This window comes from Myxine glutinosa, chromosome 9 (assembly GCF_964187855.1).
Source record: "Myxine glutinosa chromosome 9, kmMyxGlut1.1, whole genome shotgun sequence".
Classification (NCBI taxonomy): Eukaryota; Metazoa; Chordata; class Myxini; order Myxiniformes; family Myxinidae; genus Myxine; species Myxine glutinosa.
Window position 1 is genome coordinate 19,085,727 of NC_136269.1, and position 27,767 is coordinate 19,113,493.

Here is a 27,767-nt window from a genome sequence, read left to right on the forward strand (position 1 = left end):
AATAACGGGGTCCGACCGTATCGTGCTCTGCATGGCGTCTTCTTGTTTGTCTGTTTGTGAGAAGGATATCTTAAAGGTGTATACTCATTCGGATGAAGCCTGGTTGTACAATTTGAATGTATAACGAGCACAAATTTATTCCCTTTTGGTGAAGAGCCGGATGAGTTTTTTTTTGCGATTCTTCACCATTGAGTGATTTGGGCCAAAAACAATATCTAGAACGATGTTTCAAAACGTGGACGGATTTGGACGAAATTTTGGTCGAGAGGTTGGGTGTGTGACAAGGACGCATGATTCGATTTCGTTGAGGATCAGGATCCGGATACTCGTATTTCTAAAGTGATACTTCAACATTGAGAGATGAAGACAAAAATGATATATAGCATGATATTTCACAACTTTGTGGACGGGTTATGACAACACTAGGTTGGATGAATTGGATAGGGACAAGACAAGAACAAGCCGATTATATTTTCGTTTTTGGTTCAGCCTGGTGGAGGTATGCCCGCTACCGAGTGCCAGTCTAGTTTTAAAACGATATTTGTTCTTGTGCTTTCCCTTGTTGTGCTGTAGTGGTTATAATGTCACATGCACCACCCATTTATGGAAATTAGTAATCATTAGTTATTTCTGGGGTAAAAAGCGTTGTTGGCTGCTATCTGAGGTTACTTCAATCCCATTTAACAAGAAGTTGCTCAGATTGAAGTTACATTTTCTAAAACTGTCTTGTCCATCAGCTGCTTTTGTTACAAAATATACAAAAGCCAACAATGTCGATCTCTCTTCCTGGTTTTATGGTTTGACAATGTAGTCATTGCATGCTCCTCACCCAGAATTGGTGGTTCCCCTGCAGGAGAGGTCTTTGACTACTTGGTTGCTCATGGAAGGATGAAGGAGAAAGAAGCAAGAGTAAAGTTCCGACAGGTAAATTGGCTTGAGCTGTTTGAACAAATGTTCATGTTTTAATCTCTTTTACACTTCCACAAGTCCTGCCAAGGGCTTTGTGTGACCAATTCTGATAGAAATGTTCACAAGCAAGCTTTGTTATGAGCTTGTAATTGATGCTTTAGTTTATTTTGCTAAAATAATGGTTACATGCCGTAATTACAAAAATTGTTACAAACATGATCAGATGAAGCAATGAAAGGAGATGAGGAAGAGGAGATATTGTAAGTTGATTTTTTCCCCCATAATGAATGGTACATTATTGGCGATATTGTTGAATTATGATTTTTTTTTTTTTATGTACTCTCGGCCTATTTGGTTAGCCAGGAGCTAATCATCTCAGTTTTGAGGTTGTTTTGCCATCCTGGTTTTTTTTTCTCCAGAAATTTTGTCCTTCCTGCCTTTTCAACGTTATCCTATTCCCTATGGCTTAAAAATAAAAACCCAAAACATACGCTTTCACTCAAACAATATTATTCTGCTTTCTAGTTCTGCTATTCAATATTATTCTGCTATTCTTAGTAAAAGGCTGGAAAGGGTGGAAATGCGAATGGTTCGATGGATGTGCGGAGTATCGTTGAGAGAGAGGAAGACAAATGATGAATTGCGAAAGATGATGGGAATATTGCCTGTGATTGATGCTGTGAAGAGGAACAGGTTGAGATGGTTTGGTCATGTATTGAGGAAGGATGAAAGTGACTGGTTGAGAAGAATGATGGAAGTTAATGTAGAAGGAAGTAGAGGACGGGGAAGACCGAGAAAGACTTGGCTAAAGATGGTGGAAGAAGAAATGCGGGCAAGGGGGTTAACAAGGAGAGATGCAGAAAATAGGGCAAAATGGAGAAGATTGTCATGGGGACCGCAAGGCTAACCCCCGCTCTAGCAGGGAACATGGCCTTAAAATGCATGTTGTTGTTTCTAACTTACTTCCTGTACATCGATTATTATTATTATTTTTTCTCCATTTCTTCATTGAAGAAAACTCTTCTTCCTTCTTCCTTTAAAAGCCTTTAAAAAGTATTAAAATCCTTCAATTCCCTTATCTTTCTGGCATTAGCACACCACGTGTTCTTCCTCTTCTTCACAAGGCATATTTTGCAAACCTGTCTCTCACCGAAGCACTTGCTCTGTCATCCATCCTCTGGTTCCTACAGCACAACCTTTCTCTATGCCTTTAACAACAATTCATTTCACCCATCACATGATCTTTATCTCAGAATGTTAAATATATATGGGGATCTTGAGAAGTCCCGTTTGCAGAGGCTGTCTGCGCACAACAACCAAATCCGCTTCATGTTATTTTACAATGGCAAACTCCACCATGTCACTACCCACTTATGTACCCTCTCTTCAGCATCCCTCCACTTCATATCCCCCCTTTCTGCATCCCTCCTCACCCCACCCTCTCCATGCTTCCTCCCCATCCCACCCTCTCCTAGTTGCCCCCTTACCCACGCTCTCCAAGCTTATTATGCCTCTGCAGATGAAGTCACCAGAGGCATTATATTTTTGGGTTTCCGTCCGTGCGTCCATGATAGGTTTTTGTTACCGCGATAACTTGAGAACGGCTGAAGGGATCCTTGACAAACTTGGTACAGATAGGTATAATGATGCAAAGATGAGCTGATTTGATATGGCGTCAAGAGGTCAAACGTCAGAGTCTGTAATAGTTTTTCATTGCCGCGATGTCGACCCAAGAACGGCTGAAAGGGGAACTAAGTTAAACTTAGTAAAAGTGTGTATAATGATGTGAAGATAAATTGATTACATTATGGGGTCAAGAGATCGAAGGTCAGAGGTCCCGTTAGGTAAAATTTCTGTTACTGCGCTAACTTGTGAACCAGTGATGGGATTTTGACCAAACTTGGTATAAGTATATATTAGGATGAAAAGATGAGCTGATTCGATTTTGGCATCAAAGGTCAGAGGTCATGTTCGGTAAAAAATATGATACTTTGGAACAGCTGAAGGGATTTAAATCAAACTTGGCACAAGTATGTGTACTGATGTAATAATGTGGGCAGAGGCATATCTGTCCTGTTATGTTGCAGTGTTCCCTTTGTTCTCTTACATCCTGATTGTTCAGTGTACTAGCTCTTCCACGAGCCTTGACTCGGTATATCTATATGCTACTTGCTGTTTAGATTATGAGTTTATGAGTCAAGGCTCGTATAAAACACAGTTTGTGTGTGTGTGTGTGTGTGTGTGTGTGTGTGTGTGTGTGTGTGTGTGTGTGTGTGTGTGTGTGTGTGTGTGTAATGTTGCCGATTAGATTATGAGTCGAGGCTCGTATAAAACACAGTTTGTGTGTGTGTGTGTGTGTGTGTGTGTGTGTGTGTGTGTGTGTGTGTGTGTGTGTGTGTGTGTGTGTGTGTGTGTGTAATGTTACCGATAGACTCCTAAACGGAGAGGCTCACGTACTTGATATTTGGCATAGACATGGCCATTGAGCCTGGGAAGAACATGGCCGACCTAAAAAAAATTATTTCATAATATTGTTTTAGCATATTTTTACCTCAGCGTATTTCAGCGAGGAATATTATACACGGAATCTGACCGGTGGCAGAGCAGCGCGCTGATTCGCTCAGAGCGATCACGTGATGTTCCTTGCCGCCATAAACTCACAGTTACGCGTTCGCACGTAATTCTGAGCGAAAAGCGATTGCGTTTTTTCACATTTCAGCGAGGAACATTGCCATTCACACCACATAGGTTTTTTTTTCTTTCATCTTTAGATCCATATTTTTTTCAGCGAGGAATATTATACACGGAATCTGAGGCAGTGGCAGAGCAGCGCGCTGATTCGCTCAGAGCGATCACGTGATGTTCCTTGCCGCCATAAACTCATAGCAAGTAGCATAGATTTTAGCATGATTAGCATTTAGCATGATTTAGCATGATTTAACATAGATGTTTCACATAGATTTTTTTTCAGCGAGGAATATTATACATGGAATCTGGCAGAGCAGCGCGCTGATTCGCTCAGAGCGATCACGTGATGTTCCTTGCCGCCATAATCGAAAAGCGATTGCGTTTTTTCACATTTCAGCGAGGAACATTGCCATGCACACCACATAGGTTTTTTTCACAGGGGAAAATGTCCCCCTCCCCTCCCCCCCTCCCCCCTCCCCCTCCCCCTCCCCCCTCTCCTCCCCCTCCCCCCTCTCCTCCCCTCCCCCCTCTTCTCCCCTCCCCCCTCTTCTCCCCCTCCCCCCCCCTCCCCCCCTCCCCCTACCCTCCCCCTCCCTTTCCTCCTCCCTTCCCCCTCCACCCTACCCTCTCCCCTTCCCCCCTCCACCCTACCCTCTCCCCTTCCCCCCTCCCCCCTCCCCCTCGCCTTCCCCTCCCCCCTCCCCCTCCCTCCTCTTCTCCCCTCCCCCCTCTCCTCCCCTCCCCCCTCTCCTCCCCTCCCCCCCGTTCCCCTCCTCTCCCCTTCCCCCTCCCCCTCCCCTCCCCCTCCCCTCCCCCGCCCGGCAATGCCGGGTACTTCTGCTAGTATATAAATAAAATGTTGGTCACTACCAGGCCCAGAAGGGAGGATGTGCCTTTGACAGAATGCCGGGTCATTAAGTTCTCAAAATTGTGTCAGACCATGACCGGCTGAAGAGGTATCAAGTCCTGCCCAATTAGTCAGGTGACGGTTGAAATCTTCCCATAAGAGGAGCGAGTTGGCATGTGGGGTTATTAGTTTAGTTGGTCCATGTTCGTGTAGAGGAGAGAGATGTCAATGGAGTCGTCACTTCACGTTTCTATTCTTTCCATTAAAATTGGGAAGGCTGATCCTCATGTTGTATCTCGTGATGAGTTGATCCAATGCTCACATTTACAAGTTGCTAATTTCATAATCATTGCTTGTCAGCATTGCTTACAACTAAGTTTTAAGTACCTGTACGAATTCACTTTGTAATCATTGCATTTCTGATTTTTCACTTGTTTTTGTTTTCTTATTCATTGCATCCATTGGTATCATGTTCTGTAACATGTTTTTGATGGTCATTTTAAAGCAATTGAACTTGTTTGTAGCATTGTCTTTCAACCATACATACTTGATTTCTAAAGTGTCAAATTCACTTTTCAGATTGTTTCTGCAGTACAATACTGCCATCAGAAGCAAATTGTGCATCGGGACCTAAAGGTGAAAATGTGCCATCATGTGATGTTCAGTGTGATTTTGCAGCAAAGAAGGATTTTATTTGAGTGTAGTGCACTGTAATGATTTGAGCACGGCACATGATGGAGGCGATCGTGTCGTGTGTAGTAGTTGTGCTATTTTTACGACTCTGCCGACGAAGTTGCCGGAGGCACGATGTTTATGGGTTGTCCGTCCGTCTGTCCGTGCTTCCGTGATAGATTTTCATTACCGCAATAACGAGAGAACGGCTGAAGGGATTTAAATCAAACTTTGATCAAGTATGTACAATGATATAAAGACTAACTGACTAACTGATTAGATTATGGGGTCAAGAGGTCAAACGTCAGAGGTCTTGTTTGGTGAAACATCCTGTTATTGCGATAACTTGTGAACCAGCGATCGGATTTTGATCAATGTTGGTCCAAGTATGCATTATGATGCAAAGATGAACTGATTTGATTTCGGGGTTCATGAGGTCAAACGTCAGAGTCTGTAATAGGTTTTCATTACTGCAATAACTTGAGAACGGCTGAAGGAAAGCAAGTCAAACTTGGTATAAGTATGTATGATGATGTCAAGATAAACAGATTAGATTATGATTTAAAAGGTTAAAGGTCCCGTCAGGTTAAAAATTATGTTGCTGGACTAACTTGTGAACCAGTGATGGGATTTAGACCAAACTTTGTACAAGTACAATTTATGATGAAAAGATGAACTGATTAGATTTTGGCATCAAAGGTCAGAGGTGTCACATCAGATAAAAATGTGATACTTGAAAACAGCTGAAGGGATTTAAATCAAACTTGGTACAAGTATGTATTTTGATGTGATAATGTGGGCGGAGACATATCGATAGGCGTCGCGACGGCAAAGACTCTATTCTATTTATTTATTTAATGAAATTGATTTTTTGACCCCTTTCAGGGCACGAGAGCAAAGAAAACGCAAGAAAACAAATGTCCACAAAACAAGTGACGTCTGGATACAGATGACCAGATATCATGCATTTTAAGGATGACTTCAAATTTCTCTGACAGCAAAGAAATCAACAAGTCATTAAAACTGGATAATATGCTACCAATAAACTTCGCCACATTAACAAGCTGACCAATATTGCCGATATTTAATAGCTCATTCTAATCTTTTTTTATGAGAATATTGTCGTAATCCGTCATTCGTGGATTCTTGCATGCACTCAGCCAAGCTGCTGTGGCACAGGTGGTAACTGAGACACGCAGTGTACACTGTACTGGACCTATCTCAGCATCAATACTTCCATGGAATGGAATGGTAATCCATGGAATCGCAATCCATTCCTTTCAGTTTGTTTTTGGTTATTATAAAATTTCCCTCTTGGTCGAGGTGAGTCCACACCGTCGCTGGGCAGACACTAAAAAACCAACCCATTTCCAAAGCCTCTAGAAACAGAAAATAGACAGTAATTCTATGCTCCAATTTGACAAGTCACTGGACAGAGATTCAAAAGAAGCAACTCGACTTCCACATAAGACTGGGAAAATGACAAAGTTAAGTCTAGCTATCTTGATTCCAAGTTTGTTGGACACCATAGGTGAAGACACGCACGTTGAATTTCATTAAGTTTTGGAATGCTTGAATCCAAAAAATCTTGTTCGGTTTTATCTGGGTGGCTCAAGTGTCAACTGGAAGTTCATAAGAGTGCAACTTTAAATGGAAACGAACTATGGCAGGTCACTGTTAGATGTGGGGAGCTGTAGCCTGCATATTCTTCATGGTGCATTTGAAACGGGTATGGGAAACTCTGGCATTGGTATCGCCAAGCTTTTACGTGCACTTTCGGAGTGAAGAGTTGTTTAATGGGTTTTCAGAGTGAGGTTGTTTCATGGGTAAGAATGTTCTTGGTGTGAAGAGCTGCCTATTTTTGCTATTGCCTTGTAATCATTGCATTGCTCAACCAGCACCGTGCTGCTTTAGTGTTTAATTCCCATTTATTTTTAATTTGAAACTTTCATTTTTTTCCAAACGGGACATGCACAAATCATCAAAAAGCACAATGAAAGCTTTTAAGATTTGGACTTTTCATCACGAAGTGTGACTGTTGGTACGTGCCCGTTTTTGCAACAGGCCGAGAACCTTCTCTTGGACGCGGACATGAACATCAAGATTGCTGATTATGGTTTCAGCAATGAGTTCAAGCATGGCAGCAAACTAGACACATTCTGTGGGAGTCCTCCGTACGCTGCACCAGAACTCTTTCAGGGTAAAAAGTATGACGGGCCTGAAGTGGACGTGTGGAGTCTCGGGGTCATTCTTTACACCCTGGTCAGCGGCTCATTACCCTTCGATGGGCAGAACCTTAAGGTAGTCTGTTTCACAATCACCAAAACATCTACTGTTCCTCACAATGACTTGTTTACATTTTTTTCCTGAATACATTGTATTTAAACTTGTAATCTTCCATGAACGCAACTATTATTGTTCGATTCCATGGACCAAGACGTCAATTGTCATAATCGAACACCATTGGAGCCATGCCTCACCAATATGAATCGATGATGCGATATGCAAAAACGTGGATGCCTCTTGGTTTGTCAAAACATTTGTGATGCAGCGATGCTGGATGTGTGCTCCAGTTGTGTTAAATTAGTTAACTCTTCAAAAGTTTATGCAGTACAATTGAAACTAGAATTCGTAATTTTCATTGGTGCCTTCCTTCTGATAAAAGTGGATTCAGAAAAGATTGTTATTGCGGCTTAAGTGAAACCAGTTGACTGTTCCTACCACCTTTACGGACATCCATAGGAACTCCGTGAAAGGGTTCTTCGAGGAAAATATCGCATCCCATTCTACATGTCAACAGACTGTGAGAACCTACTCAAGAAATTTCTGGTTCTCAATCCTGTTAAGCGAGGCAGCCTTGAGGTGAGGTAACCTGCTTGTGATCCCCCTTTTCCTTGGCATTGTAACGCTGGTGCTGACACTAACCCAGAAGTGGGTTCCGCCTCAATAATACCCATGTGTGTTATCATGTGTCCTTGAATAAAAGGAAGTCGAGGGTGGCGGAAGTTTTGTGCACATGCATCATTCTAAAATACGCAATTTGTTGGCTACGTGTCTGACTGATTTTTTTTTTGGACCGGGATACATTCGGTCGTTACTTAACCAATCGCAACCAAACTTTACAGGGAGAATAAGGGTCACACAGCAGAGGTTTTAGCATTCCCTTCATCAGCAGACTCTTTCCGTATGCTTGCTCTTTTCACTTCTTTTTTTTTTTGGATACAGAATCGAGGCTCGTGTAAGGGCTAACACATTAAACATGAAAACATGCACAGACACATAAAACATACAATGAAGGGAGCGGGAGACGAGAGGGGGAGAGAGAGGGAAGCACACAGGCACAACAACAGTAGAGAACAGGGATGTCGGTAGATTTGTGGAAGGGGGAGGGCTGGGGAGGAGGGAGGGGCACACGGTATAAAGCAAATGAACACTACTAGGAATTTCAGGAAAGAAGTTGGAGATTGAAAGAGGTGGATTTGGGGTATTTTAGTGGGGGTAGAAAAGATCAAGGTTTTGGGTGGAGGAAGATAAGAGATGTTGGTGAACAGCTGTTTTAAAGACCTGGAGGGAGGAGTGGGATTGAAGAGAGTGAGGGAGTTTGTTCCAGAGGTGGGGGGAAACGAGGAATGAAGGAGTTAAGGTGAGCAGAGAGTCTTGATTTTGGCAGTTTGACCAGAAGAGGGTTGCTGGCAGATCTTGTGCATCCTGCAGGAATATTTGGGGGACAGAGCCCAGAGAGAGCTGGGGGAGCAAGGCCGGAGAGGAGTCAGTAGAAGACAGAAAGACCACCTACCTGCCTGCGGTGAGAGAGTGAAAGGTCCTCAGAATCAGCTTCATTGCGGGAAATTCCAATGATTCTGAATGCCTTGGTTTCAACCGCGTGAAGCCAAGATCGGTGTGAGGCAGGAGCATCAGCTAAGAGCGGAGAGCAGTATTTCATTGAGCTGCAGATGAAAGCTTTGTGTGTGGTGAGGAGCTCAGAAGTGGCCAGAACGGATTTCACACGACAGAGGATGCTAAGTCGGTGACTACCTTTGGGGGCCAGCTTAGAAATGTGGTTTTCCCAGGAAAGATCATGGCAGATAGTGAGACCCAAAAGCTTGAGTGACAGAACTTCTTCAAGAGGATTGTTCAGAAAGTAGATGGGAGGGTTGTCCAGACGGTCTTTTCAGAGAGACAAAGTGAGAGTGTCAGATTTCTCAGGATTGAAAGACATGTTCCACTTGTTTGACCTGTTTGTGATATTGTCCAGGTCTGCAGAGAGTGAAGAGGCTGCTGCCTGCCGATCTGAGGGTTGGGATATGGAGCGGCAGAGAGTGGAGTCATCAACAAAGAGATAGAGAGGATTTTCCAGAGTAGGAGAGGTCATTGATGAAGACCAGAAATAGCACAGGGCCCAGAACACTGCCTTGAGGAACTCCAGCCTGAACAAGGAGAGGAGATGAGAGAATTGCATTCAGTGCCACATGTTGACTGCGACTAGAGAGGAAGTCCACAAGCCATGCGTGGACGTTACCATGCTTACCATAGGAGGAGAGTTTGGTGAGCAGGGCGGGGTGCCAGACCGTATCGAAGGCACGAGATATGTCAAGGGAGGCGGCTCTGATTTCCTATTTGGTATTGTGGGCCTCCATCAGTTGTTGAGACAGCAGAAGCAGCATGTCCAGAGTAGAGTAGAGTAGAGTAGAGTAGAGTAGAGTAGAGTAGAGTAGAGTGATCTGGTCTGAATCCAAAATTGATGATCCGAGATCAAACCATTGAAGAAGACGAAGGATTTGATGTCACAAGTGATGATGGATTCCAAGACCTTGCTGATTATTGGGAGCAGGCTGATTGGTCTGTAGTTGCAAGGATCTGTGTTTGCACCTTTTTGTGTAAAGCGATAATGTTGGCTGTTTTCCAAGCAGATCGCAGATGACCTTGAGCAAATGAGAGGGTGAAGAGAACAGAGAGAGGGTGAGGTAGAGCGGCAGAGCAAGATTTTAGGATCCGTGGGCTGATGCCGTCTGGTCCAGTTGCAGAATCAGAGTTGAAGTTTGACAGAAACTTCTCCACCTTGTCAGGAGAGCAGGACACAGAGTCAAGGAGCAGCTGGGTTTGACTGGGTAAGGTCTGTACAGAGAAAGATGGGTTTGGGGCACAAGATTTTGAGAAAAATACCGAGTTGAGGCATTTGGCTTTTTCACGTGCGGTGTCAGCTATGTAGGCGTTTGCGGTAAGGGAGTGGATGGAGGGGAAACAAACACCAGAAACAGATTTGACCAGACGCCATCAGGATTTGAAGGATGGAGATAGGTTTGAGAGTTCAGCCTTGAGAGTAGATAGATATTGTTTCCTGGCTCTCCTGAGGTTAGACACACACTTGTTACCAGCTTTGTGAAAGGAATTGAGATTGTTTTCATTTGGATTTGCCTTCCACGAGGCGAAGGCAAGTTGTTTCAGGGTAACTGCCTCACCACAATATTCAATGTATCATGGACGGGAGGAAGGATATGACGACTGAAGACGAGATGGGATGAATGAATCTGTGCATGAGAGAGAGAGCAATTTACAGTTTACTTTGGAAGAATTCCCAGGAAGAGTTCATGTCAGAGGCAGTAGAGATGGGAGACCAGTCCAGATGATTGATGGCTGCTTGAAGACCGTGCCAGTTGGCCTGAGTGAAATGCCAGACTCGTCGATGCTGAGGAGGCCCTCTGAGAATGGCCAGAGAGATGTCCACTTTTACAAGCACGTGTTTAGATGAACCGATTGGAGCAGGAGACGAACAGTCGACATTTGCAGGGAAGTCAGTTAGTTAGCATTTGCAGGGAAGATAGAACTTCAGCTCTTTTTGAATTGAAGACTGCAAGATTTGTGGAATTTTTCTCTCCGATGTAGGAAAGTTGGCTCAAGCCCATCACCCTCATCTAGACGATTCAAATTAATCTTCAATAGTAGATTCAAATTAATCTCCAAGGTCACTGAATCCCACCAAAGTTTCTCTGATTGACATGTTGCCTGCTCCTTGAAATCTCAGAGCGAATTCGGTGTTGCACCAAAGTTTCTCGGTGATTTCCTTTTGCCAAAACAGGCACTTTTTCCATTCCATGGGTGCTACGTCCTGTGCAAAGCTTGACGCATCATTCCCCGTTACAACTTTGATCATTTTGTGGTCAGCGATCACCTCTAAATGAAAATACACATTTAAGCTATTGATCTGAAAGAAGCAAAAATCTGTTGCCTTTTGATTCATCGAAAGAAACTATACCTCTAGCATTTAATGCAAGCAACGACATCGCAATTCAAGTGGTAGTCACCAGCAATTACCGGTGTTGTGTTCGTGAAGCATGATGCACCACTATGTCAATAAAATCATATTTAGAGGAAGTAATTTAATTTCACTATCATTCTCTCACAAACATATGACCAAACTACGTTCCAAATGAATCTTGGTAGAGCATTTTTTGTGCACAGTTGGACACAACATTCAAGGGAATGAGCAAAAAGGAAAAGAGGAAAAAGAGGGGGAGGAGAGTAACCTGCAACTACGAAGGTTGGGTTAGGGAGGCTTAATGTGGATAGAAAAGATTGTGGGCCAAGATGAGGGATGACCTGAAAGTGTGGTGCACCTGTTGTTTGAACTCATGGAGACAAGACCCAAACCCATCCCTCTCTGTACCCACCGTACCCAGTCGTACCCAGCTGCTCCTGGACTCCGTGTCCTTTCCTCCTGACAAGGTGGAAAAGTTTCTGTCAACCCTCGACTCTGATTCTGCAACTGGACCTGACGGCATCAGCCCACGGGTCCTAAAATCATGTTCTTCCGCTCTTTCACTCCCTCTCTCTGTTCTCTTCACCCTCTCTTTTGCTCAAGGTCAACTGCCATCTGCTTGGAAATCAGCCAACATCACCGCTTTGCACAAAAAAGGTGCAAAAACAGATCCTAGCAACTACAGACCAATCAGCCTTCTCCCAATTATCAGCAAAGTCATGGAATTCATCATTGCTTCGGATATGAAATCTTTCCTCTTCTCCAATGGCTTGATCTGTGATCATCAATTTGGTTTCAGACCAGGTCACTCTACTCTGGACATGCTGCTTCTGCTGTCTCAACAATGGATGGAGGTCCTCAATGCCAAACAGGAAATTAGAGCTGTCTCCCTCGACATATCACGTGCCTTCAATACGGTCTGGCACCCCGCTCTGCTCACCAAACTCTCCTCCTTTGGTATCCATGGAAATCTCCACGCATGGCTGGCGGACTTCCTCTCTCGTCATAGTCAACGTGTGGCCCTGAATGGGTTTCTCTCATCTCCTCTTCCTGTTCAGGCTGGAGTTCCCCAAGGCAGTGTTCTGGGCCCTGTGCTTTTTCTGGTCTTCATCAATGATCTCTCTGACTCTCTTGAAAATCCTCTCTATCTCTTTGCTGATGACTCCACTCTCTGCCGCTCCATTCCTCATCCCTCAGATCGGCAGTCTGCAGCCTCCTCACTCTCTGCAGACCTGGACAAAATCACAGACTGGGCAAACAAGTGGAACATGTCTTTCAATCCTGACAAATCTCACACCCTTACGATGTCTCTCCGAAAAGACCGACTGGACAACCCTCCCATCTACTTTCTGAATAATCCTCTCCAAGAAGTTCTGTCACTCAAGCTTTTGGGTCTCACTATCTGCCATGATCTTTCCTGGGAAAACCACATTTCAAAGCTGGCCTCCAAAGCCAGTCGGCGATTGGGCATCCTCCGTCGTGCGAAGTCCTTCCTTGGCACACCTGAGCTCCTCACCACATACAAGGCTTTCATCCGCAGCTCAATGGAATACTGCTCTCCCCTCTGGGCTGGTGCTCCTGCCTCACACCTAGCTCGTCTTCACGCTGTTGAAACCAAAGCGTTCAGAATCATTGGAATCTCCTGCGATGACGCTATCTCCGAGGGCCTTTCACTTACTCACCGCAGGCAGGTTGGTGGTCTTTCCGTCTTCTACCGACTGCTCTCCAGCCTTGCTCCCCCAGCTCTCTCTGGGCTCTGTCCCCCAAATATTCCTGCAGGTCACACAAAATCTGCCTGCAACCCTCTTATGGTTAAACTGCCAAAATCAAGACTCTCTGCTCACCTTCACTCCTTCATTCCTTTTTTCTCCTGCCTCTGGAACAAACTCCCTCACTCTCTTCAATCCCACTCCTCCCTCCGGGTCTTTAAAACGGCTGTTCACCACCATCTCTTATCTTCCCCAATCCAAAACCTTGATCTTTTCTACCCCTGCTAATTTCACCCCAAATCCACTTTTTTGAGGTGGCTTTTGTCTTCTTTCCTGGAAGTCCTTTGTGTCCTTGCGTTTTATACCTATCCTGCCTCCCCCCAGGCCCTCTGCCTCCCACACATCTCCCGATGTCCCTGCCGTCAAATGTTGTGTTTGTGTGCTTCCTCCCCTTCTCTCCCCATCTTGTCGACCACTCCCATTTTTATATACTTTGCTTACTTGTTTGTTTGATTTGTTTGTTTGATAAATGTTAGCTCTTTCACGAGCCTCGACTCTGTGTACAAAAAAAAAGAAAAAAAAGTGGGATTGAAGACTGGAGAAAAGAGTGGAGGTGTGCATGAAGCCTTGGATTTTGGGAGTTTAACTAGGAGCAGGTCTCACCATGAAGTTGTTCCACAAAATGGAGCTTGTATGGCTGAATCAGGGTTGTGGTCGTCTGTGGTTGTTGGTCCAGATTGAATTTGGGGACAGTAAGCAAGTTGTGCTGAGTATCTTGAATCTCACCAACTAGCTTCATCTTTTGTTCAGCTTCACAAAATATACTTTGTAGTGGCTGGAATTGTACTTTTTATAAACTGCTTTAAAATGTCAGTTGTTGTAGTTTCATATGCAGCCTGTGGCTGCTGGTTACATCATATTCTGGAAGCGCTGCTATGCCGCTGATGCAGTGCCCCCTGTTTCCAATAAGCGGGTACTCATTTTGCCGACCTCGGAAGGATGACAGGCTGAGTCCATCCATCTGGTGTTATTTCAATGGCACACCGGTCTCAAACTCAAGACCCTAAGATATTTAGCCAGCCACCTTAACGGTTGAGCCAACACCAGGCTAAAATGTCAGTTAAAGGACATTTAAATTCCATCAAACATCCTGCCATATGAACGTCATTCCTATGTTTACAGCAAATAATGAAGGACCGGTGGATGAATGTGGGCCACGAAGATGATGAGCTCAAGCCGTATTGTGAGCCTTCGATGGACATCAATGATCCTACGCGAATCGGTACGTCAAGATGATGATGATGTGTAGTCTAAAGTTTGTGTGCTGTTGCATCTGCTGGTTTGCTGTCTTTGGTGCATTTCTCATTGTGCTGTGCTGAGAGCCAGTTTGGTCAGTTTGAAATTTGAACTAAATTGTTTTTTCGGGGTAAGGTGAAAATAAAGCACATTTTAACTGCACATTTTAACATTCAGGGCACATTTTTATTTCCAAATGAAGTAGTTGGTTTTTTTTCTTTACCAGTCCATGCAAGGGAAAGTTGCCCGTACCGTTTGTGACTTTGGATGTTGTCGATCCGTTTATCGGATTGTGTGATAATGTTATAAAATAATAATTCGTACTCAAGACTTTCCATGTTTATTTATCCTGAAATAGTGAAGTACAGATGCAACTTACATGGGAAAGGACAATGAGCCAGTCACGGATCATGTGGGAAACACCGAGCATGATGGACACACGCAAAGTGCTATAAACAAATTAATGTTGCGCTGATTTGTATAAGATTCTGTGCCAAAATAAAGCCATAGATCGAGCTGGACAACACCAGGTGAGAAAACACCAGTAACTAGAACGGCATTCAGTAGAGAGCATACTTCGGCCAGGTGAACAGTTTACGTTTTGTAGCCCAGAGTAGACCAGAAAATCACAATACAGAATCGCATTTAATCAAAATCATCCATCCACAACTTTTTGAGATATCCTGCTGTATATTGTTTTTGGCCCTATCTCCCAATAGTGATCAAATCTCCCAATCACTTAAAAAATTATACTAGCCGGATCCGGATCAGGATCTTCACCAAAATTGAATCGATTCTTCATTGTCACACACCCAACCTCTCCACCAAGTTTCGTCCAAATCCATCCATAACTTTTTGAGATATCCTGCTATGTATCGTGTTGGCCCTATCTCCCAATGGTGAAGAATCACTTCAAAAATTCTACCAGCCAGATCCGAATCCGGATCTTCACCAAAATCGAATCATTTCATCCTTGTCACATACCCAACCTCTCTGCCAAATTTCGTCCGAATCTGTCCACAACTTTTTGAGATTTCTTGTTAACAAACAAACAGACAGACAGGGGTGAAAACAAAACCTCCATCCACCTTTGGTGACAGAGGGAAAAATGGTCAAATTTTGCTTCAACAGGTTTGGATACAAGTTGAAGTAGAACTCGCAGAGGTACAAACTGACTTTCCAACCAGGGTTGGGCATATGAGATCGTCCTGCCAATATTCGAATATTAATGGATATATCTTGACGATTATTCCAGCTTTTTTTTTTTGTATACCAAGTCAAAGCCTGTGGAAGAGCTAACACGTAGAACATACAATAAAGGGAGCAGGAAATGAGGGGGAGAGAGAGGGACAATATACAGCACGATTTCTCAAAAAGTTATGGATGATTCGGACGAAACTAAGTGGGTGAGTTGGGTACGTGATGTTGGGTAGTTGGGTACAACAAGCTCATTGGATTTTGGTTCAGGTCCAGCTGCACATCTGGCCTATCCGTGGGATACAAAACGTAAACTGTTCGGCCTGGTGGAGGTATTATCTCTTCCGAGTGCCATTAAAGTTATTTCTCGGTGTTGGTTGAAGTGTTTCTGTTATTACAAATTACAAACTTTAAAATTTTGCTTCTATTCAAAATACTTGATTTGGATATCGGCATGTGTAGATTGTAATAATTTTGCTTTTTCTTCTACTTTCTGGCATTTTGACACTGACTTGGGTTCTCTAAGGTTTTATTTATTTATTTGTTCCTTTTTCATTCGGACTAGGAGTATCGTTGAGAGAGAGGAAGACAAATGTTGAATTGTGAAAGATGATGGGAATAGAGCCTGCGATGGATGCTGTGAAGAGAAACTGGTTGAGGTGGTTTGGTTATGTGTTGAGGAAGGACGAAAGTGACTGGTTAAGAAGAGTGACGGAAATGAATGTGGAAGGAAGTAGAGGACGGGGAAGACCGAGAAAGACTTGGCTGGAGGTGGTGGAGGAAGAAATGCGGGCAAGGGGGTTAACAAGGAGAGATGCAGAAAATAGGGCAAAATGGAAAGATTGTCATGGGGACCGCAAGGCTAACCCCCGCTCTAGCAGGGAAAATGGCCTTAAAATGCATGTTGTTGTTGTTGTTGTTTCATTCGGATTAGGAAAATGGGATGCTCTTCGTGATTGATTATTCACATCATCGTTTGGTTGAAGGGTTGCAAATGCTCAAGACGGTGTTTCACCAAAAAAAAAAAAACGGAGGGTTTGATTGGTAACATGTTATTTGGAGCAGGTTCCTCTTTTTTGATTTTGCCAATGCTTTTCGCTTTTCATCACAGAGACAATGGTGGAAATGGGATACACGCGAGAAAAAATTCACACTTCTCTCGCAAACGTTGAATATGATGAAATTACAGCCACGTATTTGCTGCTCGGGAAAAAGAAATCTGAGGTAACAACTCCACGATACCAAACATACAAGTCTTCTTGCACACACTTCTGTTCGGAGACTTGTGCTTTTACATTGCTTGCCGAGTTTAAGTGGTACTTTCAAAATGTTATTCTCTGCTATACTCTTCTTCTTTGCTATAATTACTTTGTTATACTATTTGCAGTATTTACACATATATAATAGTATCCCGGTGTGTACCCTGGTTAGAATAGGTACACCGTATCCTTGCGTGTCGTAAGAGGCGACTAAGAGGGTTGGCGTCAGGAAGGGCATCCGGCCATAAAAAACATTGCCTCAAAAAGAGAACCATGACAATTACAACTACATATGGGCAGGGTACAGCCAGAAGTGGAGATCGGTTTCTGAGGTTTGGGACATGGAATGTAGGGACAATGACAGGGAGATCAGGAGAAGTGGTGGAAGTATTGATCAGAAGAAGAGTGGACATGTTGTGTGCAAGAGACGAGATGGAAGGGAAGTGGTGTGAGAATGGTGAAGGGTAGGCAGGGACAGAAATACAAGTTTGTGTGGCAAGGGTGCCCGGAGGGCGTGAATGGTGTTGGTGTCCTGTTTTCTGAGGAGTTTGTAGACAGTGTGATGAGTGTGACTAGAGTGAGTGATAGGTTGATGATGGTGAAAATGATGATTGGAAAGCTCTTGTTGAACGTCATCTCGGGATATGCTCCGCAGGTTGGTCGGAGCGATGAAGAGGACAAGTTCTGGTGTGCGATAGAGAAGCTGATGGAAAACGTGAAAGATGAGGAAGTTGTTGTGGTAGGAGGAGACCTAAGTGGACATGTGGGAAGGAGTATGGACGGTTTTGAGGGAGTTCATGGGGGTTACGGATATGGTGTGAGAAATGGAGAAGGTGAAAGGATTTTGGAGTTTGCTGATGGAGCTGATTTGTTGATTTGTAAAACTCAGTTCCAGAAAGAGGATAATAAGCTTGTTACATACACGTCAGGTGGGTCGACGACAACCGTTGACTACCTGATGGTGTGTAGGCGAGATAGGGGGCACCTCCGTGACACAAAGGTGACACACAGTATTACTTACCACATTCTGTGTGGACTCATAGGAGGTTACAGTATTACTTACCAGGTCTTGTGTGGACTCATAGGAGGTCACAGTATTACTTACCAGGTTCTGTGTGGACTCATAGGAGGTTACAGTATTACTTACCAGGTTCTGAGTGGGCTCATAGGAGGTTACAGTATTACTTACCAGGTTCTGTGTGGACAAAAAGGTGATCCCGGGGGAGGAGGCTGTTTCACAGCACCACTTGGTTGTCTGCGACATAAGGGTGAAAGGTGCGAGGAGAGCTCGGCGGGTGAAGTACCAACCGAGAATGAAGGTGTGGAGGTTGAAAGAGGTGACAGTAAGGGAGGCAATAAAAGAGAGGCTGAGTAGGGTAGAGGATGATGTGGTTGAGCTTGAACGTGGTTGGATTTCAATGAAAGATAGTCTGTTGGGAGCTGTTGGTGAGGTATGTGGATGGACAAAAGGACCACCGAGGCACCCGGAAACATGGTGGTGGGATGAGGAAGTTGGAAAGAGGATTGACGAGAAGAGGAAGAAGTTCAAGGAGTGGCTGAAGGCGAAGGGTATGGGGGCAGAAAAAGCAGAGCATGAAAGTTATAAGGCTGCAAAGAAAGAGGTAGCAAAGGCGCAGGAGGCATGTAGGAAAATGTTCGGAGAAAGCTTGCATTCGGAAGAGGGTCAGAGAGCGGTATTCAGGATTGCAAAGCAGATAGCAAAAGAGAGGTGTGATGTGATGGGGGTGAGTTGCTTGAAGGATGAAGTGGGACAAATCGTTGTGGACCCAGATGGAATTAAAGGAAGATGGAAAAGATATATGGAAATGCTGTTGAATACAGAGAATGAATGGGATGGCAACAAAGAGAGTAACCCAGTTTTAGGACCGGCAGAGAAGATAACTGAGAAGGAAGTTGAGGAAGCGAGAAAAGCAATGAAGAGTAGAAATGCGGGAGGGCCGACGGGAGTTGTAGGAGATATGTTGAAGGCAGCAGGAAGTTGGGGTGTGAAGAGAATGACAGATCTGTAATCTGGTGGTGAAAGAAGGCCGCATTCCCGTGAATTGGGAACTGAGTACCCTCGTCCCTCTATACAAGGGCAAAGGTGACCCTCTGGAGTGTGGCTCGTACCGAGCAATAAAGTCATTGGAGCATGGAATGAAGGTATTGGAAAGGGTGTTGGAGAGGAGGATAAGGAAGAAGGTGAAGATCGACTAAATGCAGTTTGGATTTATTCCAGGAAAAGGAACGACAGACGCGCTCTTTATTGTGAGGCAGTTGCAGGAGAAGTACATGGAGAAGAGAAAGAAGTTGTTTCTTGGGTTTGTTGATCTGGAGAAAGCATTCGATAGGGTTCCACGTGAAGTAGTGACATGGGCATTGAGGAAGTTAGGAGTGGAGGAATGGTTGATCAGAGTAGTGATGGCAATGTACAAAAGAGCGTGCACAGCTGTAAGGACGAAGGACGGGAACAGTGGTGAGTTTGAGGTGAAGGTGGGAGTGCATCAGGGGTCGGGACTAAGTCCATTACTATTTGTAGCTGTGATGGAGGTGCTGGCTCAGAACGTAAAGGAGGGTTTACCGTGGGAGTTGTATGCAGATGATCTGGTGTTGATTGCGGAAAGTATGGTTGGACTGAAGGAAAAGATGAACAAGTGGAAGGAATGTATGGAGACAAAAGGTCTGGAGGTGAATATAGGAAAGACGAAGGTGATGGCAAGTGGTAAAGCATGTGGTGAGGTGGAAAGAACTGGGAAGTGGCCATGTCCTGTGTGCAGGAAGGGTGTCGGAGTGAACTCCATTCAATGTACAATGTGCGCTGAGTGGGTTCATCAAAGATGTAGTGGTCTGAGAGGGTCATTGACCAGTATGGCAGCTACATTCAAATGTAAGGTGTGCACAGAGGGAGCTGCAGATGGAGGAAATGTTGAGTTGGATCTTGGAGACTGCGTGAAGCTGGAAGGTGTGAAAACATTTTGCTACCTCGGAGACATGCTGAATGGAGATGGTGGATCAGACTCGGCAACGGTTGCAAGAGTGAGATGTGCATGGAAGAAGTTTCGGGAACTGAGTGGCGTGCTGATGAGGAGGGGAGTGTCGTTGAAGCTGAAGGGAAAGGTGTGTGCTGCATGTGTGAGAAGTGTTATGATTTATGGGAGCGAGACATGGGTAATGAACGTAGAGCAGTAACGAAGGCTGGAAAGGGTGGAAATGTGAATGGTTCGGTGGATGTGCGGAGTATCGTTGAGAGAGAGGAAGACAAATGATGAATTGCAAAAGATGATGGGAATAGAGCCTTTGATTGATGCTGTGAAGAGGAACAGGTTGAGAGTGTTTGATCATGTGTTGAGGAAGGATGAAAGTGACTGGTTGAGAAGAGTTATGGAAATGAATGTAGAAGGAAGTTGAGGACTGGGAAGACCGAGAAAGACTTGGCTAAAGATGGTGGAAGAAGAAATGCGGGCAAGGGGTTTAACAAGAAGAGATGCAGAAAATAGGGCAAAATGGAGATTGTCATGGGGACCGCAAGGCTAACCCCCGCTCTGGCAGGGAAAATGGCCTTAAAATGCATGTTGTTGTTGTTGTTGTATACATATATACGAGAGTCCCTGTATATAGAGAGTTGTGTCAACTCAAATTTGGATGCCATTTTGTGTCTAAGTGTGTCGGATTAGATATACATGTACATTCGCGATATGGGGTGATATATTCTAAACCTGCTAAAAAAAAAATTACTGCACATATTTAGTCTTATTATTACATACAGGTGATATTTGTTTTGTCAAAAACTCAGCTATTGCCGTGAAAAAGAGCTGTGTGGTGATATTAAAAGTGGTATGGCAATGCATATTACAAGCCAACACTGCATATAATAGCTAACATTATAAGTAAGACAAACCAATGCTGTCGTTCTCTGAATTTTAATAACTTTTAGAAAGGAGTGTGGGCATATCCAATATTTTTTAAAGGATGCCGAGAGCAATTCCGGTGTAGGACTTCCAGCCGACATATAGTCTAACACACTTAAAACAAATTCTGTACGTGGTATTGCCATATTTCTATAGTGTACAACTTTAGTTTTATCGACATTTATATTCAATTTCCATTGTCATGATTTAACAAGCTGCAAGTCAGCTTCTGTCTCTGACATAAGGAAAACGTCATCGGCATCTAGTAAGATTGAAACGTTCATTTATTACTCCACCCTTGCCCAGAACTCTGATGGATATTGCCTGATCGATTAATATGTTTCATAGCTGGCGACTTAATTACTTAATAGCTGGCGCCAGTTTCAGATCTTGATCATTCTGGAATTCAGCAAAGTTGCGAATAGGCTCAACACCTGCTTTCGAAGATGACAAAGTGTTCTCTTGTACTGTTTCCACAGGTAAGACAAATGACTGTCCATTGACGAGGGCAGATTTAATGTTTTTCAAGAGATGTGGCACATCAGCTAGGAAGAAGAAGTACATCTTATATTTCCCAGATTGGTTTGAACAACCAAAAGCAGAACAACCAGTCATTTTGTTTGGCAATAAACAACATTCCCGTACCAAGCTGACGTTCACGCACGGTGAAGTTAGACACAAAATGGCTCCACGAAATCACGTGACCAGAAATCTCGGGTCAGCGCATGGCGCAACTCTCTTTATACAGGGACTCTAATATATACTAATTACATGGTTATGTTAATAGCAGTATTTATACATATATATTATATAATAATAACTTGGTTATGTTAATCGTAGTATTTAGACATGTATAATAATAACATGGTTATGTTAATCGTAGTATTTATACATATATAATAATAACTTGTTTATGTTAATCGTAGTATTTATACATGTATAATAATAACATGGTTATGTTAATTGCAGTATTTATACATATATACTAATTACATGGTTATGTTAATAGCAGTATTTATACATATATATTATATAATAACTCGTGGGGTCACCCGTGGGAATCCCACGGACATGGACGTGTGACATTTGGACATCTTGATTTAGATGCTGCACATTAAATTTTACAAAATGGTTACTGGCAATTCAGCAGATCCAGAAATGGTGTAATGAACACAATTTATTTATTTCACATAATAGGTGACTCCTCACTCCTCTCTACCTGAAACTCTCCTCTCTCCACCCTCACGCCTCTCCAATCCCACTCCTCCTCACACTCTCCTCCAATACCTCCTCACATTCCTCTCCAATACCTCCTCACACTCCTCTCAAATCCCTCACACTCCTCTCCAATTCCTCACACTCCCCTCCAATCTCTCCTCACTCTCCTCTCCAATCGCTCCTCACTCTCCTCTCCAATCGCTCCTCCCTCTCCACTCCAATCGGCCCTCACTCTCCAACTCCTTGCTCCCTACTCTCCAACCCCGAGCTCCTTGCTCTCCAACCCCTCGCTCTTCACTCTCCAACACGTAGCTCCTCACTCTCCAACCCCTAGCCTCCTCGCTCTCCAACCCCTCGCTCCTAGCTCTCCAACCCCTAGCCCCTCGCTCTCCAACCCCTCGCTCCTCGCTCTCCAACCCCTAGCTCCTCGCTCTCCAACCCCTCGCTCCTCGCTCTCCAACCCCTCACTCCTCGCTCTCCAACCCCTCGCTCCTCGCTCTCCAACCCCTCGCTCCTCGCTCTCCAACCCCTAGCTCCTCGCTCTCCAACCCCTCGCACCTCGCTCTCCAACCCCTAGCTCCTCGCTCTCCAACCCCTAGCTCCTCGCTCTCCAACCCCTCACACCTCGCTCTCCAACCCCTCGCTCCTCACTCTCCAACCCCTTGCCTCTCACTCTCCAACTCCTCAATCCTCACTCTCCAACTCCTCGCTCTCCAACCCCTCGCTCCTCACTCTCCAACTCCTCGCGCCTCACTCTCCAACCCCTCACTCCTCTCCAATTTTTCGCTCCTCTCCAACCCCTAGCCCCTCACTCTCCAACCCCTAGCCCATCACTCCCCAACCCCTAGCTCCTCGCTCTCCAACCCCTAGCTCCTCCCTCTCCAACCCCTAGCTCCTCGCTCTCCAACCCCGCCTACCTCGCTCTCCAACCCCTAGCTCCTCGCTCTCCAACCCTGAGCTCCTCGCTCTCCAACCCCTAGCTCCTCGCTCTCCAACCCCTCGCTCTTCGCTCTCCAACCCCTAGCTCCTCGCTCTCCAACCCCTAGCTCCTCGCTCTCCAACCCCTCGCTCCTCGCTCTCCAACCCCTCGCTCCTCGCTCTCCAACCCCTCGCTTCTCACTCTCCAACCCCTCGCCCCTCACTCTGCAACCCCTCGCTCTTCACTTTTCAACTCCTCGCTCTTCACTTTTCAACTCCTCGCTCCTCGTTCTCCAACACCTAGCTCCCCGCTCTCCTACCCCTAGCTCCTCACTCTCCAACCCCTAGCTCCTCGCTCTCCAACCCCTAGCTCCTCACTCTCCAACCCCTTGCTCCTCGCTCTCCAGCCCCTCGCTCTCCAACCCCTCGCTCTCCAACCCCTCGCTCCTCTCCAACCCCAAGCACCTCACTCTCCAACCCCAAGGGACTCACTCTCCAACCCCTATCTCCTCACTCTCCAACCCCTCGCTCCTCGCTCTCCAACCACTCGAGCCTCACTCTCCAACCCCTCGGTTCTCACTCTCCAACCCCTAGCTCCTCACTTCCCAACCCCGAGCTCTTCACTCCCCAACCCCGAGCTCCGCACCCTCAACCCCTAGCTCCTCACTCTCCAACCCCTCACTCCTCTCCAATTTCTCGCACCTCTCCAACCCCGAGCCCCTCTCTCCAACCCCTAGCTCCTCACTTCCCAAACCCGAGCTCTGCACTCCCCAACCCCTAGCTCCTCACCCTCCAACCCATAGCTCCTCACAATCCAACCCCTAACTCCTCTCCAACCCCTCGCTCCTCTCCGACACTCCTCATCGTTGCAGCAGCATCCTGTGCGAGTCTGTGATCACGTTCGTCGAGGGTCTCGTTCTCCCGTATCGTTCTTTTTCTTGCTGCAGTCTAGTGGGGTCACCTGTGGGAATCCCACGGGCATGGACGTGTGTGACATTTGGACATCTTGATTTAGATGCTGCACATTCAATTTTACAAAATGGTTTCTGGCAATTCATCAGATCCAGAAATGGTGTAATGAACACAATTTATTTATTTCACATAATAGGTGACACCTCACTCCTCTCTACCTGACACTCTCCTCTCTCCATCCTCACGCCTCTCCAATCCCACTCCTCCTCACACTCCCCTCCAATACCTCCTCACACTCCTCTCCAATACTTCCTCACACTCCTCTCCAATACCTCCTCACACACCTGTCCAATCGCTCCTCACTGTCCTCTCCAATCGCTCCTCACTCTCCTCTCCAATCGCTCCCCACTCTCCGCTCCAATCGGCCCTCACTTTTCAACTCCTTGATCCTCACTCTCAAACTCCTCGCTCCTCGCTCTCCAACACCTAGCTCCTCGTTCTCCAACCCCTAGTTCCTCGCTCTCCAACCCCTAGCTCCTCGCTCTCCAACCCCTAGCTCCTCGCTCTCCAACCCCTCGCTCCTCGCTCTCCAACCCCTAGCTCCTCGCTCTCCAAACCCTCGCTCCTCGCTCTCCAACCCCTCGCTCCTCGTTCTCCAACCCCTAGCTCCACGCTCTCCAACCCGTAGCTTCTCGCTCTCCAATCCCTAGCTCCTCGCTCTCCAACCCCTAGCTCCTCGCTCTCCAACCCCTCGCTCCTCGCTCTCCAACCCCTAGCTCCTCGCTCTCCAACCCCTCGCTCCTTGCTCTCCAACCCCTCACTCCTCGCTCTCCAACCCCTCGCTCCTTGCTATCCAACCCCTCGCTCCTCGCTCTCCAATCCCTAGCTCCTCGCTCTCCAACCCCTCGCTCCTCGCTCTCCAACCCCTAGCTCCTCGCTCTCCAACCCCTAGCTCCTCGCTCTCCAACCCCTAGCTCCTCGCTCTCCAACTCCTCGCTCCTCGCTCTCCAACCCCTCGCTCCTCGCTCTCCAACCCCTCGCTCCTCGCTCTCCAACCCCTCGCCCCTCACTCTCCAACCCCTCGCTCCTCACTCTCCAACTCCTCGCTCCTCTCCAACCCCAAGCTCCTCGCTCTCCAACCCCTAGCTCCTCGCTCTCCAACCCCTCGCTCCTCACTCTCCAACTCCTCGCTCCTCACTCTCCAACCCCTCGCTCCTCACTCTCCAACCCCTCACTCCTCGCTCCTCTCCCGTCTCATTCATTTTGGAAATGGAAGTTTCCACACAACGCATGTATTGTCACGATCCTCAAGAGGAAGTGTCTCGTAATCATCAAATGACAAATGGCAAGTAAATTACATTGTGAAAATTAAAGATTTCAAATAAACCTATTTAAAGCGTATGCGCACATAACTAAGAAAAAAAAACGAAGAAATATCTCTCGATAATTTCCTGAAACATATTTTAGTTTTTACTTCCGGATAATAATGTTCAATAAAATAAGAGCGAAAAAATATGTGTCGTTTTGTGACGACTGTCATCAAAAGTAAAAGTAATATAACTTAACGGAAAAGAAAAAGCGAATTTTAAATATATGTCGACATTTACCCCGACTGTTATTTTAGGCGGTGTATTTTCGTGTATAATCGTGGCGCGATTTTGAAATATATATCTCTGCATTTTCCCGTGTGTGCATGAATCTTCTCAATTATTTCCGACACCGAGTCTAAAACCATCGATAAAAATTAAATCAGATGGTGAATTCGAGATAAAATCGTGAGGGTGACTCAGTGAATGGGCTTTATGTTACAGGCCTTTGAGAAATCATTTCGTTCTATAAACGGAAACTTTCATGGGATTCTCTTCCCGTTTTTTTTCAACCGAGTCTAAAACTATTTTAGCGACTGTTAAAAATGAAATGATATATCGAATTTGAGTTGAAATAAATCTGTGTGAGAAAGAAAGACAGCACGGGCCTAACTAAACAGGCCTCAAAGCTATTCGAGGTAATAAAATGGTGGATATTTGTTTACATGAAGCCTCTCGAAGAATGGGTGGAGCTACTCTGTAAACGGAGTAAGCCACACCCCGGGACAGACAGACAGACAGACAGACAGGCAGACAGACAGACAGAATCACTGTAGCCTATTCTAATATAGATAACTTGGTTATGTTAATAGCAGTATTTATGCATATATAATAATTACATGGTTATGATAATAGTAGTATTTATACTGTTGCGAATATGGAATTTGGCCTCCATATCCGCTTGTAAATATTCCCCTATTTCCCCAATACTCCCCAACTATCCCCAATCCCCCATTCCCTAGTCCCATTGTCTGTAAACAACACTCTGTAGAACCGACCTTCCCCTTTTTCCCCCATTAAATGTCGTGCCCAGGTCCACCGCATCTCACGTAGACAACTTTCGGACATCTTGCTAGTTATTCTTAGTCTATGTCAGTTAAGGACTCGTTTCCATTAATTCTGACTCTTCGTTGCACCAGAATGTGATTATATGGCACCAGTAGTGAGTTTAGGACCTTCCCATACCTCCTCCCATCTTCCCCATGAAACAACAACAACAACTACAACAACGGCGCGCGGGGGGAGTGTGCGTCCTCACACCGGCTCGGTTAGCCGCCATGACCATGCGCTCCGACGGGGTTACCACGAAGGGGCTCCTTGTCAGCCCCTCGTCAAGGGTGGAGCCGGTAACCCCCCCGCACGCACCCAATGAGAAGCAACGTGCCGATTCCATCTGGGGCGGAGCTAACGAGCCGAGGGCGTGTCACTCCCCGCCGGATATACGCGGCGACTTACCGGATGTGAGGTCAGATGCGCCTGAACTACGGAGAGCAGAGGAAGCCACCGCCACCCCCAGCGCGACGATACCTCCCCGCATCTTTGGACCGGACCGAACCGGGTCGATTCTGCCCTGAGCCCAGGTGCACCTGGAGCCATCGATCCTGCCTTTCCTTGCCATCAATCCCCGTGTGAGTCAGTTTTGTCCCGTTTATCTGTCGTCTGTTGGGGTTAATATAAGAGTGTGTCTAAGTGCTTGTCTTTCTATGCTGTCCCTCTTGTAGTTGTAATCTAACCTTCCGAACGAATATAACCTCCTCCGGAGGTCTTGAGAACTGAACCCTTGGTGTCGTGTCATTTGAATCCAGCCGTTGTGTCCTTTTCCTTCATTGATCTAGCGTAGCGCGACTAGTCAACGTTCGAGCATAATCGGGTAAACTGTGCAGACGTGGTCATACCAAACCGCTCGGTAAACTAACATCCACCACCGCGTCTGTAACAATACATATATAATAATTACATGATTATGTTAATAGTAGTATTTATACATATATAATAATTACTTGGTTATGTTAATAGCAGTATTTATACATATATAATAATTACATGGTTATATTAATAGTAGTATTTATACATATATAATAATTACATTGTTAAATTAATAGCAGTATTTATACATACATAATAATTAGATGATTATGTTAATAGTAGTATTTATACATACTAGGGCATGCCCGTACTATATATATATCTAAAATTATATCCCCCCCTCTATTTACATGAAATGGTTTGGTCCAAAGCGAACGGCTTGCGAGTACGGTGACAATCCCCCCCCTCTATTTACATGAAATGGTTTGGTCCAAAGCGAACGGCTTGCGAGTACGGTGACAATCCCCCCCCTCTATTTACATGAAATGGTTTGGTCCAAAGCGAACGGCTTGCGGAGTTTGGTAAAGAAATCGCCATAGCGTGCACAAACGTGCAGGAAAGCGAAAGAATCGCAAATTAGTTTTAATTAGTTTTAAAACATAGTTTAACGCCAACATAGTTTGCCAACGTGAAATAAATGAATACGCTCTCAAATGTGCCGTCCGAGGCAGAGTCTGTTCGCCACGTTCGGCACACGTGATAGCTCACTGCTCTCTGATTGGTTGAATCGTTTTTTGGACATAGC

The 27,767-nt window shown here is 45.3% G+C and overlaps 1 protein-coding gene across 8 annotated transcripts in view; it reads left to right on the forward strand.

Moving 5' to 3' along the window:
- Positions 1-27,767, forward strand: part of LOC137435598 (MAP/microtubule affinity-regulating kinase 3) — a 174,721-nt gene that overhangs the window by 98,831 nt on the left and 48,123 nt on the right. For all 8 annotated transcript variants that reach the window (XM_078784145.1, XM_078784146.1, XM_078784147.1 and 5 more), the window contains 6 exons: positions 854-924; positions 5,024-5,080; positions 7,181-7,417; positions 7,859-7,978; positions 14,264-14,363; positions 16,686-16,798. In XM_078784145.1, coding sequence (XP_078640271.1) covers positions 854-924; positions 5,024-5,080; positions 7,181-7,417; positions 7,859-7,978; positions 14,264-14,363; positions 16,686-16,798 — 698 coding nt within the window. The remainder of the gene's footprint in view (positions 1-853; positions 925-5,023; positions 5,081-7,180; positions 7,418-7,858; positions 7,979-14,263; positions 14,364-16,685; positions 16,799-27,767) is intronic.